The 22,103-nt window shown below is 34.8% G+C and overlaps 1 protein-coding gene across 2 annotated transcripts in view; it reads left to right on the top strand.

Moving 5' to 3' along the window:
* Nucleotides 1–22,103, top strand: part of ZFYVE9 (zinc finger FYVE-type containing 9) — a 270,755-nt gene that overhangs the window by 73,387 nt on the left and 175,265 nt on the right. For both annotated transcript variants that reach the window (XM_077149656.1, XM_077149655.1), the window contains exon 3: nucleotides 20,371–20,476. In XM_077149656.1, coding sequence (XP_077005771.1) covers nucleotides 20,407–20,476 — 70 coding nt within the window. In that variant the 5' untranslated portion in view covers nucleotides 20,371–20,406. The remainder of the gene's footprint in view (nucleotides 1–20,370; nucleotides 20,477–22,103) is intronic.

Raw genomic sequence — 22,103 nt, 5'->3', positions numbered from 1 at the left:
AGGCAATGTCTTTCTTACCCCCGTATTCTGAATTACCTTAATCCCGACCCGATCATTCTTATCTCTAAATGCCGAGTTATACATATACAAAATTCAGAAATAACTCTCGGGACTAAATGTGAATGCTATAAAATCTTACAATCTAGGCCCTGGTTTCCTTATAAGTATATTCTAAATCAGATTGTATAATATTTGCTTCTTTGTTTCTGACTTATTTTGCCTCACCAAATGTCCCACAGGTTCATTCACATCATTGCATGGCTCACAACTCCATTCCTTTTTGTAGTAGCACTGTGTTCGATAATATATTTACACCATCGTTCACCAATCTACTGCTCAGTCAGTGCATCTTTCAGCCACCTCTATCTACTGGGCCTCATGTATAATGTCCAATGTCAACAGTCCATCAGCACTGAATTGTAGATGGTTTCGTTGTTTCCAAAACAATGATAGCCAATAAAAACACCCTTACCAAATAGAAAATCCAAACTTCCTCCTAGCTCTTGTCCCTCCCCCCGTTATGTACCCTGGTATCGATGCAGTACTGTTGATATTTTCCTGTTAAACATAGTCCAGAGCATGTAATATCATTTTTTACCCCATATCCTGAAATTATTCACTCTTTGTACAAAATTCATACCTTTGCAGTAGTTCATGCAGGAACTTATTTATATTTGTAGTGTTAATTGGTGGGACACGTGTCTATACAACCCCTTTCAATCATGTTCACCTTCAATATGATAATATTACTTATAGACCCACTAGTGAACCGCATTCATTTCTGTCTATTCCCTTACAATTGAGTTCAACCTCATTAGCAAACTATTCACCTTCCTCAAGCTTCTGTGTATCTCTAGGTCTCCTGTATTCTGTACTATAGACCTCTGATTTTACCTTTACCATAGTTAGAAAAGTAGAATTATACAGTACCTGTCCTTTTGTGTCTGGCTTATTTCACTCAGCATTATGTCCTCAAGGCTCATCCATCTTATTCATGTGGTTCAGGACATTATTTCATCTTACTGCTGCATCATATCCCATCATATGTATATACCTTATTTTGTTACTTCACTCATCTGTTGATCGGGGCTTGGATTGTTTCCATCTTTTAGCATTTGTAAATAGTGCTGCTATGAACACCAGTGTGCATATTTATGTTTGTGTCACTGCTTTCATCTCTTTTGGATATATACTGAGTAATGGTATTGCAGGGTCATAGGGCAACTCAATATTAAGATTTCTGAGGAACTGCCAGACTGTCTTACATGGCTACTATACAGTTATACATTCCCACCAGCAGTACATAAGTACCCCAATTTCTCCACATCCTCTCCAACGTTTGTAGTTTCCTATTTATTTAATAGCAGCCATTCTTATAGGTGTGAGGTGGTATCTCATTGTAGTCTTGACCTGCAATTCCCTTATAGCTAATGTGAATGAGCTCTTCATATGCTTTTTAGCCATCTATATTTTCTCTTCAGAAAAATGTCTACTTATATCTTTAGCCCACTTTATAATTGGGTTACTTATTCTTTTGTTGTTGAGTTGTATGATTTCTTTATGTATACAGGATATCAAGCCTTTATTCAATGTGTGATTTCCAAATATTTTCTCCTATTGAGTTGGTTGCCTCTTCACCTTTTTGACAAAGTCTTTTGAGGTGCCGAAGCATTTGATTTTTTTTTTTTATTAACGGAAAAAGAAAAAGAAATTAACACAACATTTAGAAATCATACCATTCTACATATGCAATCAGTAATTCTTAACATCATCACATAGATGCATGATCATCGTTTCTTAGTACATTTGCATCGGTTTAGAGGAACTAGCAACACAACAGAAAAAGATATAGAATGTTAATATAGAGAAAAGAAATAAAAGTAGTATTAATAGTAAAAAAAAAAACAAAACCCTATAGCTCAGATGCAGCTTCATTCAGTGTTTTAACATGATTACTTTACATTTAGGTATTATTGTGCTGTCCATTTTTGAGTTTTTGTATCTAGTCCTGTTGCACAGTCTGTATCCCTTCAGCTTCAATTACCCATTATCTTACCCTGTTTCTAACTCCTGCTGGACTCTGTTACCAATGACATATTTCAAGTTTATTCTCGAATGTCCATTCACATCAGTGGGACCATACAGTATTTGTCCTTTAGTTTATGGCTGGACTCACTCAGCATAATATTCTCTAGGTCCATCCATGTTATTACATGGTTCATAAGTTTATCTTGTCTTAAAGCTGCATAATATTCCATCGTATGTATATACCACAGTTTGTTTAGCCACTCGTCTGTTGATGGACATTTTGGCTGTTTCCATCTCTTTGCAATTGTAAATAACGCTGCTATAAACATTGGTGTGCAAATGTCCGTTTGTGTCTTTGCCCTTAAGTCCTTTGAGTAGATACCTAGCAATGGTATTGCTGGGTCGTATGGCAATTCTTTATTCAGCTTTTTGAGGAACTGCCAAACTGCCTTCCACAGTGGTTGCACCATTTGACATTCCCACCAACAGTGGATAAGTGTGCCTCTTTCTCCGCATCCTCTCCAGCACTTGTCATTTTCTGTTTTGTTGATAATGGCCATTCTGGTGGGTGTGAGATGATATCTCATTGTGGTTTTGATTTGCATTTCTCTAATGGCCAGGGACATTGAGCATCTCTTCATGTGCCTCTTGGCCATCCGTATTTTCTCTTCTGGTAGGTGTCTGTTCAAGTCTTTTTCCCATTTTGTAATTGGGTTGGCTGTCTTTTTGTTGTTGAGTTGGACAATCTCATTATAAATTCTGGATACTAGACCTTTATCTGATATGTCATTTCCAAATATTGTCTCCCATTGTGTAGGCTGTCTTTCTACTTTCTTGATGAAGTTCTTTGATGCACTAAAGTGTTTAATTTTGAGGAGCTCCCATTTCTTTCTTTCTTTCTTCAGTGCTCTTGCTTTAGGTTTAAGGTCCATAAAACCGCCTCCAGTTGTAAGATTCATAAGATATCTCCCTACATTTTCCTCTAACTGTTTTATGGTCTTAGACCTAATGTTTAGATGTTTGATCCATTTTGAGTTAACTTTTGTATAGGGTGTAAGATACGGGTCCTCTTTCATTCTTTTGCATATGGATATCCAGTTCTCTAGGCACCATTTATTGAAGAGACTGTTCTGTCCCAGGTGAGTTGGCTTGACTGCCTTATCAAAGATCAAATGTCCATAGATGAGAGGGTCTATATCTGAGCACTCTATTCGATTCCATTGGTCTATATATCTATCTTTATGCCAATACCATGCTGTTTTGACCACTGTGGCTTCATAATATGCCTTAAAGTCCGGCATCGCAAGACCTCCAGCTTCGTTTTTTTTCCTCAAGATGTTTTTAGTAATTCGGGGCAAACTGCCCTTCCAGATAAATTTGCTTATTGGTTTTTCTATTTCTGAAAAATAAGTTGTTGGGATTTTGATTGGTATTGCATTGAATCTGTAGATCAGTTTAGGTAGGATTGACATCTTAACTATATTTAGTCTTCCAATCCATGAACACGGTATGCCCTTCCATCTATTTAGGTCTTCTGTGATTTCTTTTAGCAGTTTTTTGTAGTTTTCTTTATATAGGTTTTTTGTCTCTTTAGTTAAATTTATTCTTAGGTATTTTATTCTTTTAGTTGCGATTGTAAATGGGATTCATTTCTTGATTTCCCCCTCAGCTTGTTCATTGCTAGTGTATAGAAAAGCTACAGATCGAAGCATTTGATTTTGAGGAGTTCCCATTTATCTATTTTTTTTTCCTTTGTTGCTTGTGCTTTGGATATAAAGTTTAGAGAGCGAACTCTTACTACTAGGCCTTGAAGATATTTCCCTATATTTTCTTCTAGGAGCTTTATGGTACTGGTTCTTATGTTTAGGTGTTTGATCCACTTTGAGTTACTTTTTGTGTAGAGTGTAAGCTAAGAATCATCTTTCATTTCTGGCTATTGATATCCAGTTCTCCCATGCCATGCCCATTTGTTGAAAGGATTATTTTGTCCCAGTTCAGTGGATTTGGGGGCCTTGTGAAAAATCAGTTGAGCATAGATTTGTTGGTCTGTTTCTACACTCTCAATTTGATTCCATTGGTCTATATTCATTGCATCTGTGTTCATTACATCTATTACTTCAATACTTCTGTCTTTGCCATGCTGTTTTGACCACTGTGGCTTTATAATAAGTTTTAAAATCAGGGAGTGTTAATTCTCCCACTTCATTCTTCTTTTTTAGGGTGTTTTTTTAGCCATTTGAGGTCTCTTTCCCTTCCATATGAATTTGGTTACTAGCTTTTCCAAGTCTTCTAAGTAGGTTTATTGAATTGTGATTGGCATTGCATTGAATCTGTAGGTCAATTGACATCTTAACTACAATTTACCCTTCCATTCCGTGAGCAGGGAATGTCTTTCTGCCTATTTAGATCTTCTTTGATTTCTTTTTACAATGTTATGTAGTTCTCTGTGTACAAGTCTTTACATCCCTAGTTAAGTTCATTCCTAGATACTTGATTCTTTTAGTTGTTATTTTGAATGGAAATTTTTCGTTAATTGACTCCTCGGTTAGGTCAGTTGCTCATGCATAGAAACATTACTGATTTTTGCACATTAATTTTGAAAAACCTATAGCCAACATTGTTGGCTTATGTAACTTTGTTGTAGATTCCTCAGGATTTTGCAAGTACAGTATCATGTCACCTGTAAATAATGAAAGTTTTATTTCCTCCTTTCCAATTTGGATGCCTTTTATTTCTTTTTCCTGCCCGATTGCTCTTGCTAGAACTTGTAGTGCATTGAATAACAGTGGTGACAGAGGGCATCTTTTTCTTGTTCCCAATCTTAGGGGGAAAGCTTTCAGCTTCTCACCATTGAGTACAATGTTGGCTATAGGTTTTTCATATATGCCTTTTATTCTTACCTTTTGAAGTGTTTTTATCAGAAAAGGATGTAGAATTCTATTGAATGCTTTTTCAGCATCACTTAAGATGATCATATGATTTTTCCCTTTTGATTTGTTAATGTGCTGTATTACATTAATTGATTTTCTTGTGTTGAACCATCTTTGCTTTCCTGGTATAAACCCCACTTGTATATAATCATATATAATTTTTTTAACGTGCTGTTGGATTCAATTTGCTAATATTATGTTGAGAATTTTTGCATCTATGTTCATTAGGGAGATTGGATTGTAGTTTTTCTTTCTTGTAGCATCTTTACCCAATTTTGGTATTAAAGTGATATTAGCTTCATAAAATGATTTAGGTAGCATTCCTTTTTCCTCAATTTTTTGGATGAGTTTGAGCAGAATTGGTGTTAGGTCTTTTTGGAATGTTTGATAAAATTCCCTTGTGAAGCCTTTTGGCCCTGGGCTTTTCTTTGTAGGATTTTTGATGACTGTTTGAATCTCTTTACTTGTGATTGGTTTGTTAAGATCTTCTGTTTCTTCTTGGGTCAATGTAGCTTATTTGTGTCTTTATAGGAATTTGTCCATTTCATCTAGATTGTCTAGTTTGTTGATATGTATTTGTTCATAGTATCCTCTTAATTTTTTTTTTTTTTTTAATTTCTTCAGGTCTGTGGTAATGACCCCTCTCTCCTTTCTGATTTTGTTTATTTGCATCCTCTCTCTTTCTTTCTTTGTCAGCCTTGCTAGTGGCCCATCTATTTTGCTGATTTTTCTCAAAGAACCAACTTTTGGTTTTCTTAATTCTTTCTAATGTTCTTTTGTTCTCTCCTTCATTTAACACTGCTTTAATCATTGTTATTTCTCTTCTTCTGTTTGCTTTGGGGTTAGTTTGCTGTTCTTTCTCAAGTTCCACCAGGTGAGCAGTTAAGTCCTCCATTTTTGCTCTTTCTTGTTTTTTATTATAGGCATTTAGGGCAATATATTTCCCTCTTAGTGCAGCCTTTGCTGCATCCCATAAGTTTTGATATGTTGAATTCTGATTTTCATTAATCTCCAGATAACTACTGATTTCTCTAGTAATTTCTTCTTTGACCCACTCATTGTTTAAGAGAGTGTTATTTTATCTCCATATATTTTTGAAAGTTCTTGATCTTTGGTGGTTATTGATTTCCAGCTTCACTCCACTGTGACCAGAGAAAATGCTTTGAATAATTTCAATGATTTTAAATTTATAAAGACCTGTTTTGTGCCACAGCATCTGATCAGTCATGGAGAATGTTCCATGAGCACTAGAGAAGAATGTATATCCTGGTATTTTGGGGTGTAATGACCTATATGTCTGTTAGGTATAATTTATCTATCAAATTGTTTAAGTTTTCTATTTTCTTGTTGATATGCTATCTGTTTGTTCTGTCCATAGAAGTGAGTGGTGTATTAAGTTCCCTACTATTGTTTAAACATCTGTTGCTCCCTACAGTTTTGCCATTTTCTGTCTCATGTACTTTGGAGCTCCTTGATTGGGAGTATAGGCATTTATGATTGTTATTTATTCTTGATTAATTGTCCCTTTTATTAATATATTGTATCCTTCTTTGTCTCTTATGGTATTTTCACATTTAAAGTCTATTTTATCTGATATTAGTATAGCTATTCGTGCTTTCTTTTGGTTACAGTTTGTGTGGAACATCTTTTTCCATCTTTTCACTTTTAGTCTATTTGTATCCTTGTGTCTAAGATGAGTCTCTGTAAGCAGCATATAGATGGATTGTATTTCTTAATCCATTCCGCCACTCTTTTCATTGGTAGGTTTAATCTGTTAACACTTGAAGTTATAACTGTAAATGCATTTCTTGAATCCACCATCTTATCCTTTGGATTTTATTTGTCAGATCTGTATGTTCTTTTCCCTCTTATTCTTTTTATCCTTTATATTACCCTTACTGGTACTCTTCAATTCTGTGCCCTCCTCCAGACCTCCCTCTCCTATCTTTATTTTATTTATTTTTTTGCTGGCACATATCCCTTTGGTATTTCTTATAGAGCAGGTCTCTTTTTAACATAGTCTCTCAGCCTTTGTTTGTGAAAATTTTAATCTCTCCCTTAGTTTTTTTTTAATTTAATTTTTTTTGAATACCAGAAAACATCAAACAAATGCAAACATTCCTATTTTGATCATTCCATTCTACGTATATAATCAGTAATTCACAATGTCATCACAGTTGCATATTCATCATCATGATCATTTCTTGGAACATTTGCATCTATTCAGAAAAAGAAATAAAATGAAAATAGAAAAAAAATTTATACATACCATACCCCTTACTCCTCCCTTTCATTGATCAGTAGCATTTCAAACTAAATTTATTTTAACATTTGTTCCTCCTATTATTTATTTTTATTTCATATGTTCTACTCGTCTGTTGACAAGGTAGATAAAAGGAGCATCAGACACAAGGTTTTCACAATCACACAGTCCCATTGTGAAAGCTATATCATTATACAATCATCTTCAAGAAACATGGCTACTGTAACACAGTTCTACATTTTCAGGCAGTTCCCTCCAGCCTCTCCATTACATCTTGACTAACAAGGTGATATCTACTTCATGCATAAGAATAACCTCCAGGATAACCTCTCGACTCTGTTTGGAATCTCTCAGCCATTGACACTTTGTCTCATTTCACTCTTCCTCCTTTTGGTTGAGAAGATTTGGTTGAGATTTGAAGGATAATTTGGTTGGGTACAGAATTCTTGGCTGGGAATCTTTGTCTTTCAGATCTTAGATATATCATACCACTGCCTCCTTGCCTCCATAGTACCAGTCGAGTAGTCCAAACTCAGTTTTATGTGGTTTCCCTTGTATGTAGTAGATTGTTTTTCTCTTGTTGTTTTCAGGATTTTCTGCTTCTTTTTAAGATTTGACAGACAGATTAGTATGTTTTCTGTGGTTAGACCTATTTGAATTTATTCTATTTGAAGTTTGATGGGCTTCTTTAATTTGCATATTTATGTCTTTTATAATGATTGGGAAGTTTTCCCCCATTATATCCTCCACTAATCTTCCTAGCCCTTTAATCTTCTCCTATTGGGACACTGATGATTCTTATATTTGTGTGCTTTGTTTTGTCCTTCATTTCCCTGAGATTGAATTCAAATTTATCTGTCTTTTTTTGTCATTTCCTCTTTTGTATGTTCAAAATCAGTTGCCCTGTTCTCTAGTTCATTTATTCTTTCTTTTGCCTCTTCAGATTTGCTGTTGTGTGCCTCTGGTATATTTTTGAGTTGGTGTATATAGCATATTTAATCTCTGTGATAACTGCTATTTTTCTATTTATTCTTTTCGCATTCCTCTTTGTGCTCTTCTAGTGTCTTCTAGTGCGTTCAAGGAACATGGCTTGGCTTACTTCCTAGTCCCAATGGACCTGCTAGGCTGTTTGCACTAGCTGGCCAGTCTCCAGTTCTCTGTGTCTCAATTCTTCTGCTTTTTCAACAGGGCCTCCCTATGTGATGTAGAAAACCTCCCAGGTTACTTATGCCCTGGAATCTCTCTCCTGGTCTTTTTTCTGTTCCCTCTCTAGCTGTTCCTTGGAGCAGGAGTAAACTTGACCTATCCTATTCTGCCACGTCCCCAAAGTCTGAGTTGGCTTTTATAAAGGGAATTTACTAAGTTACAAGTTTACAATTCTAAGGTCATAAAAATGCTCAACTCAGGCATCCAGAGAAGGATACGTTGACTCAAGAAAGGCTGATCTGGAAAGGCATAAGGGTGGCATCTGCTGGTCCTTCAGCTTCTGGTTTCAAACAGTTTTTCTGGGGGAATTTTCTTTCTGCATCTCCCAAAGTCTCTGTGTCAGCTCTGAGTTTTCTCCAAAATGTTTCCTCCTTTAAAGGACAGTTAATCAAGATCCACCTTGAAGAGATGCAGTCACACCTCCTTCTAATCAAAAGGTCATACCCAAAATTGAGTGGGTCTATCTCCATAGAAGCAATCTAGTCAAAGTTCTACCCTCAACTATAGGTTTGGCCCCACAAGATTGGATCAGAATTAGAACAAGGTTTTTCTGGGGTATATAATAGTTTCAAGCCAGCAGGCATCTCACCATATGAAAAATTTAATTCAAACTGGATCAAGACTTCAATATAAGACTAATACTATAAAACTTTTACAAGAAAACATAGGGAAATGTCTTCTACTACTTGTAGTAGGCAATGGATTTTTAGATTTTACACCAAAAAGCATAAGCAACAAAAGGTAAAAAAATAAAATGGACTTCATCGAAATTAAAAATTTTTGTCTATCAATGAACATTATCAAGAAACTGAAAAGACAATTTACATAAAGGCAGAAAATTTGGAAGCCATATAACTGGTTAAGGGTATAATGTCTAGAATATGTAAAGAACTCCCATAACTGAACAACAATAAGATAAACAGCCCAATTAAAAATGAAACAAGGATTTGAATAGGTATTTCTCCAGAGTAAACATTCACATGGACACAGAGTATATCAAAAGATGCTCAGTATCATTAGCTATTAGAGAAATGCAAATGAAAACTACAAAGAAGTGCTACTTTACACCAACTAGGATGGCTGATGGCTATTATTTTGTGTTTTTTTTTTTTTTAAAAAATGAAGATAGCTAGTTTTGGAGCGCATATGGAAAAATAGCAACCCTTGTACATTGTAGGTGGGAATGTAAAATAGTACAACCGCTGAGAAAATCAGTTTGGCCATTCCTCAGAAAGTTAGGACATAGAATTACCAAATGACCCAGCAATTCCATTTCTTGGTATTCCTAGAATACCCCAAAGTAATGAAAGCAGGAACTTGGAGGTATTGGTACACCAATGATCATCGCAGGTTTATTCATGATAGCAAAACGATGAAAATAACCCAGTTGTCCATATACACATGAATGGATGAACAAATGTGGTGTATCTATACAGTGGAGTATTATTCAGCTGTGAAGAGAAATGAAGTACTAGAATATATTACAATGTGGATGAACCTTGAAGACATGAAGTTGAGTGAAATAAGCCAGACAGAAAAGGATAATTATTGTATGATTTCTCTTTTGTATGAAATACTTAAAACATGCAAATTCATAGAGAGAAAGCAGAACATTGGTTACCAAGGGTGGGAGCAGGGGGAATGGGAAATTAATGCAAATTGAGTATGACTTTTAGTTTGAGGTGATGAAAATAGCCTAGAATAGATACTGGAGAAGCTTATATAGTATTGTCAATGTAGTTAATATCAAAGAACTGTGTACTTGAAATGAGTAAAGTGATTTTTATATTTATATATTTTGCCATAATTAAAACATTTATCTATCAGGTTTCAATTAAAGTATGTGAGAGTATACTTGTACAAAGAAAGTATATGAAAAACAAGGTGTAAAATAGCAGTTGTGGGTTTATTTCTGTGCCCTCTAGTCTATTCCTTTGGTTTGTATGTCTTTCTTTGTGTCAGTACCACACTCTTTTGATTGTTTTAGCTGTGTAATATTATGAAACCTGGAAGTGTGAGTCCTCTGACTTATTTGTTTGCAAGATAGTATTGGCTCTTTGGCATCCCATTTCCTTGCCTATGAATTTGATAATTAGCTTTTCCATTTCTGTAAAGAAGGCTGTTGGACTTTTGATTATGATTGTATTGTATCTCTTAATCATTTTGGGTATTATTGAAATCTAAATGATCTTAAATTTTGCAATCCACGCTCTTGGATAAAAGAATCTGTTTCTTTTAGTAAAGATTTTCAGTTTTCTGTCCTTAGTTTTACATCCTTGGTAAAATTCATTCCTAGAGATTTATTCTTTTAGTTGCTATTGTAAATGTAGTTCTTTTATTGATTTCCTTTCAGATTGTTCATTGCTATCAGGTTCTTTGCTTCGAGTGGGACTACTGCTGATGAGCTGCTGTTCTGTCTCATTGTGATGTTTCAGGTTGTACACTTGATTAAAGTAGTGTCTGCTAGGCTTTTCCTCTCTTTTTTTCCTATTAATAATTCTTTTTGAGGAGATGTAATTGAAAACTATGTATGTAGCTCATTCTTCATCACATGTGGAATTCATTCATTCATTCATGCAGATTGTGAGGACCTGTGGTTTCCTTTTTTATTTGCTAACACTGTTTTCGTTGATACTAGCCTACATGGACCTCTTTAGGTTGTCTTTTTTTTGTATGCTGTATGGAGGGGTCACATTTCATTATTTCTCCATGTGAGTATCCTGTTATTGCAGCACCATTTGTTGAATTTTTGTTTGTTTGTTTGTTTTGCTTGTTTGTGTTTTGGGAAATGCATGGATTGGGAATCGAACCCAGGCCTCCCACATGGCAGGCGAGGATTCTACTACTGAACTATCCTTGCAGTCCCCTCCTCCCCCTTTTTTTTTTTTAACTTTTTTTATCATGAAATAATAATATACAAGACAATAAATTTCCAAATACATTTTAACAAGTAATTATAGAACAGATTTAAAGTTTGGTATGGGTTACAGTTCCATGATTTTTTATTTTTTCTTTTAGCTACTCTAAGACACTAGAGGCCAACAGAAATATCAATATAATGATTGAGCAGTCATACTCATTTGTTAAATCCTGTTTTTCTAGTTTGCTAGCTGCTGGAATGCAATGTACCAGAAATGGAATGGCTTTTAAAAAGGGGAATTTAATAAGTTGCTAGTTTACAGTTCTAAGGCTGAGAAAATGTCCCAGTTAAAATAAGTCTATAGAAATGTCCAATCAAAGGCATCCAGGGAAAGGTACCTTGGTTCAAGAAGGCCAGTGAAGTTCAGGGTTTCTCTCTCAAGTGGGAGGGCACATGGCGAACACAGTCAGAGTTTCTCTCTCATCTGAAAGGGCACATGGCAAACATGGTGTCATCTACTAGCTTCCTCTCCTGGCTTCCTGTTACATGAAGCTCCCCAAAGGCATTTTCCTTCTTTGTCTCCAAAGATCACTGACTGGTGGGCTCTGCTTCTCATGGTTATGTCATTCTGACCTGCTCTCTCTGAATCCCAATCTCCAAAATGTTTTCTCTTTTATAGGACTCCAGTAAACCAGTTAAGACCCAACCAAATGGGTGGAAACATGTCATCACCTAATCCAGTTTAACAACTACTCTTGATTGAGTTACATCTCCTGGGAGATGATCTAATTGCAGTTTCAAGCATACAATACTGAATAGGGATTAGAAGAAACGGCTGCCTTTACAAAATGGGATTAGAATTAAAACATGGCTTTTCTAGGGTACATGCATGCTTTCAAACCAGCACACCTATCTTCTCTGTTATACTCTTTCTTCTCTTTAAATAATGTATATACATAAAAACAATACGTTTCAAAGTACATTGAACAATTAGGTGTAGAATAAATTTCAGAGTTTAGTATAGATTACAGTTCTACAATTTTAGGTCTTTATTTCTAGCTGCTCTAAGGTACTGGAGGCTAAAAGAAATACCACTATAATGATTCAGTACTCACGTTCATTTGTTAAACCCTACCTTCTCTGTATAACTCCCTTATCACCTTTGATCTTTCTCCCACTCTTTTTGATATGTCCCCTTCATGGAGCACACAAGATATTCTAGGCTACTTTTCTTCCTCTTTTTTTTTTTTAATTGAAATAACAGTCACATACCCTAAATTCACCTTTTAAAGTATGCAGTTCAGTCATTTTACTGTGTTCATAAAATTGTGCATCTGTTCTCGCTATCTAACATTTTCATCACCCTAAAAAGAAACTCCTACTCTAGCGGTTTTCCTACAGTCCCTTTAGTTTCTGGCAGCTGCTAATTTATTTTCTGTTTCTATGGATTTACCTCTTCTTCACATTTCCTATAAATCGAATCACATAATATGAGTCCTTTTGTGTCAGTCTTTCATTTACTATGTTTTCAAAGTTCATTCATATTGTAGCATACATGGGTTCTTGATTCCTTCTAATTGTCATATAATATTCCAGTATATAAGCATATCATATTTTATTTATCCATTCATTAGTTAGTAGAGATTGAATTTTCTCCAACTTTTTTGACTGTTATTGCTGCTATGCACATTTGTGTAGAAGTTTTTCTGTGAACTTATGTTGTGGTTTCTCTTGGGTGTATAAGCTAGGAAAGGAGTTACTAGGTCATGTGGTAACTCTATGTTTACCTTTTTGAGGAACTACCAAACTGTTTTTCAAAGTGATTGCACCATTCTACTATCCCCTCTCCAATTTCTTGACATCCTTGACAAGGCCCTTGTACTTTTCTTACTCCAGTGCTAGAATCAGCTATTTCTTCATGGAGTCCTGGTTTCTCTTAGTGGTGAGTAATATTTAGAAACCAAGTTTGGTCTGGATATGCTGCCTGCCTCCTGGGGTCAAAGTGGGGAGTTGCTGCTCCAAGGTCTCCATGTAAGCAGAGAATATATACATGCATATATAGACACATATTTGTATCTATATTTATTGCTACAAGTATTGACATTTATTGAAATCCATGCATTCACACTGATACCTCAAATGCCAGGTTTTTTTCTAGTTTCTCTTTTTCCACATTTTAACCCACTTCTCCAACAGTGAGAAACCTGTTCCCACTGCCCTTCATGTAGTTACTCATTTGATCTATTTCTCTCTATATAACAAATCTCCCATTACTTCTGCCACGCTGGGCATTCTTATCCTTCTCAGGTGCTGCCACCCTACATTTCCACCCCACTCACTTTTCACCCTCTCACGTTAGAATACCTTTCTCGCCCAACTGTGTCTGACTCACCATGCCAGGCAATCTTCTTCATGTGGATGCCCTTTTCTCCTCCTTTGGGCTTCAACCTCCCTCTGCATAGATGACCTTTTTACCCTTCTCAGGCTCTGACACCTAATGCTAGGCCACCCTTACCCTGTTGGGCCTTTCTCTTACATGAATGCCCTCCTCTTCCTGCTCCCATGTTTATTCAGTATTTAATTACTCTTTTCCCTTTATTTTTATTTTGAAATAATTATAGATTCACAGGAAGTTATAAAAATAATACAGAGAGTTCTTGTGTATCCTTCATTTGCTCAGTTTTACTTAATGATTACAGCTTATGTAATTACGTACAATGTCAAAACCAGAAAGTTCACATTGTAACAATGTGTATGTATAGTTTTTTGCTATTATGTTTGCAGATTTGTGAAATGACCACTGCAGTCAAGATGCAGCACTATTCTATAGCTACAAAGATCTCCCTTGTACTGCCCTCTATAGTCACACAAACCCTTCTTCCCCACTATCTAATATTTAATAACTAAAAACATTGTCATAAGGAAGTTATATTATTAAAAGTCATAAATCATTTATGTACATGGGTAGGAAGACTTAATATTAGTCCCACTTCTTTGTTGAAGGACAGGCTAGGAATTCCAATTTCTCAGGGTAAATTTCATTGGTACTCTAGTCCAGTCTGTTCCATGACTTTATATAGAGAGTGTCTACCTTATGCTGAGGCTGAGAGCCCAGTCTGGCTCTCTCCAGTATAGAAAATTCCACAAATCTGCAGCCAGTAATTCCCATTCTCCTTGCTGGCTTTCAAACCGCAGGCCTGTTACTGTCTAGTTTGGTTATCCCTGTAGACTGCTACCCTTTATTTCCCATTTATCGTCATGATTTGGCTCCTTCTTGGTTTATGGTATCTGTATATTCTCTTTCTTGCTTTTGAGTTTAATTTCTTTAAAAATAAACTGCTTTTACAAAATGGGCAAAAGACTTGAACAGACACTTCTCAGAAGAGGAAATATGAATGGTCAAAAGGCACATTGAAAAGATGTTCAACTTCCCTGGCTATTAAATGCAAATCAAAATCATGGATATCATCTCACACCCACCAGAGTGGCCATTATCAATAAAACAGAAAACAACAAGTACTGGAGAGGATGTTGAGAAAGAGGCACACTTATCCACTGTTGGTGGGAATGTCAAATGGTACAGCCGCTGTGGAAGGAAGTTTGGCAGTTCCTCACGAAGCTAAGTATAGAATTGACATATGATCGGGCAATGCCATTGCTAGGTATCTACTCAGAGGTCATGAGGGCAACTACACAAATGGACATTTGCACACCAGTGTTTGTAGCAGTATTATTTACAATTGCCAAGAGATGGAAACAGTCCAAATGTCCATTAACAAACGAGTGGGTAAACAAGCTATGGCATGTATATATATACATGATGGACTATTATGCAGCTGTAAGACAGAATAAAGTTATGAAATATGTAACAACATAGATGGACCTTAAGGACATTATGCTCAGTGAGATTAGCCGAAACAAAAGGACAAATACTGTATGGACTCACTGATATGAACCAACATTAATGAATGAACTTGGAGAATTTCAGTTAAGAACAGAGGTCATCAGGAGATAGAAATAGGGTAGATATAAAGTCATTGGAGCTGAAGGGATACAGATTGTACAACATGATTGATTGTAAGAATTCAGAAATGGATAGCACAATACTACCTAACTGCAATAAAGTAATGTTAGAACACTGAATGAAGCTGAATGTGAGAATGATAGAGGAAGGAGGTCTGAGGGTACAAATGAAGACAGAAGGAAAAATATATGATAAAGACTGAGATGGTATAATCTAGGAATGTCTAGAGTGTATAATGTACATTGTTTAAATGTACAAATTAAAAAATGGTTTTGCATGAGGAAGAACAAAGGAATGTCAATACTGTAGGGTGTTGAAAATATATGGTAATTCATATTTTAAAACTTTAACTTATATGTGAGACTAAAGCAAAAATGCTTATTTGGTACAAAATTTATATTTTGACTAGTGTATTTCCTAATATAAATTATATGGGCAGCTTAATTGAACACCATAAGTACATGGAACCTTGAATAGGGCATGATTTTTTATAGATTTGTCCAGAGTGATGCCCCAGTAAATCACTCTGCCCCAGAGTGATTTGAACAGTGAATAAAAAAGTATTTGCTAAGTCCCCTTGGGGGAATGGTGAGAAAGGGGAAAAACTCAAATTCCCCAAGTGGAGAATTCTTGATATTTTCACAGTCAGTGGGGACACCAAAACAATAGGTGAAGCCCTCAATCTGGGGATTTATTTATATGAAACTTAACCACGCAAAAGAGGCTAAGCCTACTTAAAATTAGGCCTAAGAGTCACCCCCAAGAGAACTTCTTTTGTTGCTCAGTTGTGGCCTCTCTGAGCCAACACAATAAGCGAACTCACTGCCCTCCTCCTCTCTACATGGGACATTACTCCCAGGGGTGTAGACCTTACTGGCAATGTGGGACAGAAATCTTAGAATGAGCTGGGACTCAGCATCAAGGGATTGAGAAAACCTTCTCGACCAAAAGGGGGAAGAGCGAAATGAGACAAAATTAAGTGTCAATGACTGAGAGATTCCAAACAGAGTCAAGAGGTTATCCTGGAGGTTATTCTTATGCATTATATAGATATCACCATTTTAGTTACGGTGTAGTGGAGAAGCTGGAGGGAACTGCCTGAAAATGTAGAACTGTGTTCCAGTAGCCATGTTTCTTGAAGATGACTGAATAATGATATAGATTTTGCAATATGACTGTGTGATTGTTAAAACCTTGTGTCTGATGCTCCTTTTATCTACGTTATCGACAGACAAGTAAAACATATGGATTAAAAATAAACAAATAATAAGGGGAACAAATTTTAAATTTAATAGATTTAAATGCTAGTGATCAATGAAAGGGAATGGTAAGGGGTATGGTATGTATGAATTTTTTTCTGTTTTATTTTTATTTCTTTTTTCTGAATTGATGTAAATGTTCTAAGAAATGATCATGATGATGAATATACAACAATGTGATGATATTGGGAATTATTGATTATATATCAAGAATGAAATGATCATATGGTAAGAATGTTTGTTTGTATGTTGTTATATTTAATTAAAATAAATAAGCTGCTTTATCTAGAATTTTAATATTCAAACGAGAAGGAATGTTTCCTTTCCATCAACTCACTATACCTATTTTACTTTTGCTTTTGAAAGGATGCCATGTCTATAGAAAATTTGAGAGATTAGAACAGTTTGAAGACTCATGTATCTTTTACCTAGATTAATCAGTTTTATTATTTTTGTCCCTTTTGTGTGCCTCTCTTTCTCCCCCCACCCCTGCAACATTCACATACTTTTATTTTCAGAATCACTTGAAAGTAAGTTGCAAATTTATACTACTTCTAACGTGAATACTTTAAGCAGGCCTCTCCTAAGAGTAAGGACATTGTCCTACAAAATAAAAATAACCATTATCACATCCAAGAAAATGAATATTAATTCAATATGTATCTAACATATAGCTAGCCACATTTCTCTTGTTGTCTCCAAAATGTCATTTATGGCTGTATATGCATGTTTTCTTGATCTAGGAGCCAACTAGTGCTTATATCCATGGCATTTGATCATTTAATCTCTTAGTCTCTTTCACTTTAGAGTAGTTTTGTTTTACATAACACTGGTATTTTTGAGAAGTTCAGGTCATTTTTCTTATAGAGTGTCTCATATTCTAGATTTTTCTCTTTCCTTATGATTAAATTTAGATTAAACATTTTTGGTAAGATCGCTATATAGGTAATGTTTTATATTTCTCATTGCCTGACATCATGAGGTATGTAATGTCAGTTTGTCCAGCTATTGGTGATGCTAAGTTTGTTTACTTAAAGGTGGAGATTGCCATATCTCTTTATTAAAAACATGTATTTTCTCCTTTGTAATTAACAAATCAGCTGTGCAGTGATAATTGGAGACAGTGTGAATATTCTCTTCCCCAATGATGTTTACCTGATAGTTTTAGCATCCATTTTGATGTCTGCCTGAATCAATAATTATAAATTAAGCCTCAGTACAATCACTTGACCAACTCTTTGTATACCTGTAATTTATTCATTCTGTAGATATTTATTCAATAGCTAGGTTTTGTGCTAATCACTGGGAATCAAATAATCATACCAAACAATAAAGTATATTTATAAATTGTTATAAATTTTATAAGGAAGAACTATGAGAGTTTAAAAGGGGAGACATCTTTTCTGGGGATTCAGAGAAGGCTTCCCTGTGAAAGTGATATTTGAGCTAAGGACTGAAAGATGAAGAGTTTTCTGGGCAAGGAAGAGAGAAAGAGCATGGTATATTCAAGAAATGAATATTTAAGTAGTGTGTCAACCAGCAAAGTGCATATAGTAGGTGCTCAGTAAATATTAGTGGAAGGGATAACATGACTAAAACATAAACACTGTTGCTAGATTATTTTTGAATAAAAGGCTCACCTCTAAGCCTTAAAAACATGAATAATCATTTATAAATCACTTGTTATGTACCAGGTAGTATTTGAAATGCTTTACGTATAGTAACTCTTTTAGCTTCAACGTAGACACTTTTATTATGCAGTCTTTCAGATAAGGAAACTGAGTTGTAGATAAATTAAGTAACTTCCTCAAGGTCGTATAGTTAGTAAGTGGCATAAGCTAGGATTAGAATTTGGGTAATCTGGTCCTAGAGTTTATGTTTTTATCCATTATGCTATAATGCTTCCCTTTGATTAAATTATATACCATATTTTTTCTCAGACAAATCTTCAGTGGTTCCCACAATATGATAACTGTCTACTTCTCCAGCTGTGTCCTACTCTTATCTATATAAATAAATCCTTACTCCAATTTCACTAGTCCCTCATTAAACCTCTGGCCCTAGATCACTCCTTGTATGTGTCTTCATATTTGAAATTTCAGTTCTGCATCTCCCGTTCTGGAATATCTGTCCAGTTTTATCCATCCTTCTAGATCCAGCTGAAGTTCACAGGCTATTTACCCTGGGATCCAACCCATTACTTGACCTTTTGTCATACTTATTCTGTAGCAATTATCCATTAAATTGGTCTGACAAATTGATAGTGTAGTAACTTGTAAGATGTTTGTCTTTTTGGAGTTATTAAAATCATTATTGTGCTCTCTTATTATTATTATTATACTTTTCTTACTATCATTGTTTATCATTACTAAATCGTAACTCCTTGATGTTAGGAGTGATATCTGTGACTTGAATTGATTACAGTACCCTGCAAACAGTAGACTTCCAATAAATATGTTAATCTGAGTATTTGTTTACTAATATTTCATGTATAATGACCATAAATGTTAATAAGTATTGTAGATGTATCTGAAGCGTGCCAGATTGCATATTGTGAGAAATGTCATTCAGTTTTAGCATTAGGCAGCTTAAGTGTGCAGTTTTCATCCAAATAAAATGACATATATATGAACATGATTTTTGAATTATAAATCAGTAAACAAAATGGAGTTTTGAAAAGACGTTCTTGGGCGGACACTGGTGGCACAGTGTCATAGTTTTTGCCAGCCATGCTGGAGACCCGGGTTCGATTCCTGGTGCCTGCTCATGAAAAAAAAAAAAAAGCCATTCTTGATGTAATAGCCTATTTGTCTAGTTAAACTTCAATAAATTAAGAGAAGCCAGTCAATAAATAAAGATTGACTAAATTAGTAATCCTGAGGAAGTATTTGAATAAATCACTTAAATTCCCTGAGCTTGTTTTCTTATTTGTAAAATGAGAAAAATAATGACACTTTTATAAACCTCCGAGGATAAAAGACAAAGAAGATCTACCACGTTCTTTATTTGACTGAAAAGTTTGTAATGGCAGGATATTACATATCTGACTTGCTGTCTTCATTTGTTTTCTTCGCCCAGACTTTTTGAGGTAATCTGACCTTCTTCCATTTGTTTCAACATATACCAATAAGATGCCAAGTAGAATTTTCATTTTGAAAAGAAAATTTTGAGAAACTAAGGAGGATTATAAGCATGGGAATTGTGATAATGGAGAAAAACGATAGCATAATAGGTATCATTTATTAACAACTGCTGTGTTGCTCTTGGCAGTCTGTTAAGTCTATTAGTGTATATGTCCTGAGAATGCTTCTAGATCCATCTAAAGGAAGGCTTAGGAATTTAACTTAAAAAGAAGTGATTTAAAAATAATAACCAGGTTAGAGTCATCATTAGCATTTTGAAACTAATGTGTAAAGACTGTCACTTCACTCCCATCCTTGACCTTTCCTAGCACTTCCCATATGAAAAAAATTCAGTATCCATGCTTTTCCAATAGACATGTAATTTTATCCCAAATAAATGATTCTCCTAACATCTACAATTTGTCTTTTGAAGCATGTTCTATTTAATTGATCACCAAGTCTGCATTCTAAGTTTAGTTAAGTTTTTGTGATTGTCAGCATACAGATTTCTAGTCTTTATTAGTTTAAGGATCTTATAATATATCCAATGGAATTGCAGATTTTATCATTTCCTTTGTTCTGCATAGATTTATAAGAGATTTTATCCTTGTATCCTTTAGATTTACAAGTTATATTTTAATAATTGAAAGTTTAATACAAATCTGATCTACCTTTTAGGTTTAAACAAATCTCTTGAGTGGTGTTTCCTCACTGATGGAGAATTATTTCCAAGCAGAAGCTTACAACCTGGACAAGGTGCTAGATGAATTTGAGCAAAACGAAGGTGAGAATTTACTTTGGTGAATCTATTTGCATGTATTTGTTATGGAGAATGTAAGAACATAAGAGGATGTGGTGCTTTAAAAAATAATATAAAGTCAGGTCCAATGACATAATAATAATAATATTTAGAAGAAGAATTAAGATTTTTAGCACTATGTGCCAGATAATATGCTGTTTATGTGGATTATGTAATTCAATCTTCAAAACAATCCCACGAGGATAGCTCTTATCTCCACTTACAGAGGAGAATAGAGGCACAGAGACATTAAGCAGCTTCCCCAGGTTTACCTAGCTAATAAGTGGTAGGATTAGAATCTAGGCACATAACACAAGAACCTGTACTCTTAACACCTATCACAAACAGTCAATTAATGGTCAAGTAAAAACTTTAGAAACTATTTCCCGAACTAAGAAAAATAGCTTGTTGCATGATGATTTGCCAAATGAAGATACATTTTAAGCCTAATTTTTAGAGGTTTACATTTTTAAGCAATGGACAAAATGGTTAATTAAATGATAAATTCTCAATACTCGGTCTAAAAATGTCTTCTTAAAATTCACTTAAGGAATCACTTTAGGGAATTCACTTAGGGAAGCCTTTCCCCCAGATTCCCCTTCTCAGTTAGACTGGAATGTATAAACTATATTTAAATCTCTATTTTTCATCTCACCTACTTCTGTATTTTCTATTTCTAACAGTGAGTGCCATGGAACAAGTTACAAAGTGATATATTTTCATATTAAGTCCATGAATTCAGTAATATTCTCTAAACCTTCACTATAGCCAATGATTCGCGTTGTTAATTACTGTTGATTTTGTCACACTGTGTCTATGTTAGAGTAAGCTTTAAACAGAATGTGGGATCATGGGAGTAAAGAGGAAAATGGGAGGATACCTGGAATCCTGCTCTTATCATATTTTACCATTGATGACCCCAATCTAACCCATAACCCTAGGTTCATTTCTGATTAATGTAAATGTTAAATCCAATAGTTGAGGATTTTATTGGATTTAGCTGGGCTTTGTATATTCTAAGTGTAAGGTGTATTATTCTCTGAGTTTCAACTGTTTTTATGATTATGACCTTGATCATTTCTTTAGTTTTGCTCTGTATGTATTTTGCTCACAATTATTTAAGTAAATCATGAGATACCTTAGCAAAGTGCGATACCTAATCATGTGAATACTATGCTTCTAAAATATCATTGGCTCCAGTTAATAAAATTATTACTTCATTGTATTAGTCTCTTTAGATACTTGTATATAGGTGATTTTCAATATATTTTTTTGTTGAATCAGTAAAAATTGTCCTTTTACTTTGAAAATATAACATTTCTTTACAAAAGAGAAATCCTTTAGAAGGGAAAAGATTTAAGAAACCATGTTCCTGGGAGTCACTATGTGGTTTATTTGTTCGAACTATGATTTTGAATCTCACTTTCAGTTATGTTAAAACTGCCACCTCTAGCCTGACACCTTTGCAAGTATACTTTAAATAAATTGCCTTCTCATTTTGTGTTTATTTTCTTCTTTAAATAAAAAAATATAGAGATTGTTATGACACTAGGTAATTGACATATCTGGATAATAGATAGTTGAATAATAAAATTTTTAATGCATGAGCATT

This window comes from Tamandua tetradactyla, chromosome 2, assembly GCF_023851605.1.
Source record: "Tamandua tetradactyla isolate mTamTet1 chromosome 2, mTamTet1.pri, whole genome shotgun sequence".
Classification (NCBI taxonomy): domain Eukaryota; kingdom Metazoa; phylum Chordata; class Mammalia; order Pilosa; family Myrmecophagidae; genus Tamandua; species Tamandua tetradactyla.
This window is presented reverse-complemented; position numbering and strand designations above follow the sequence as displayed.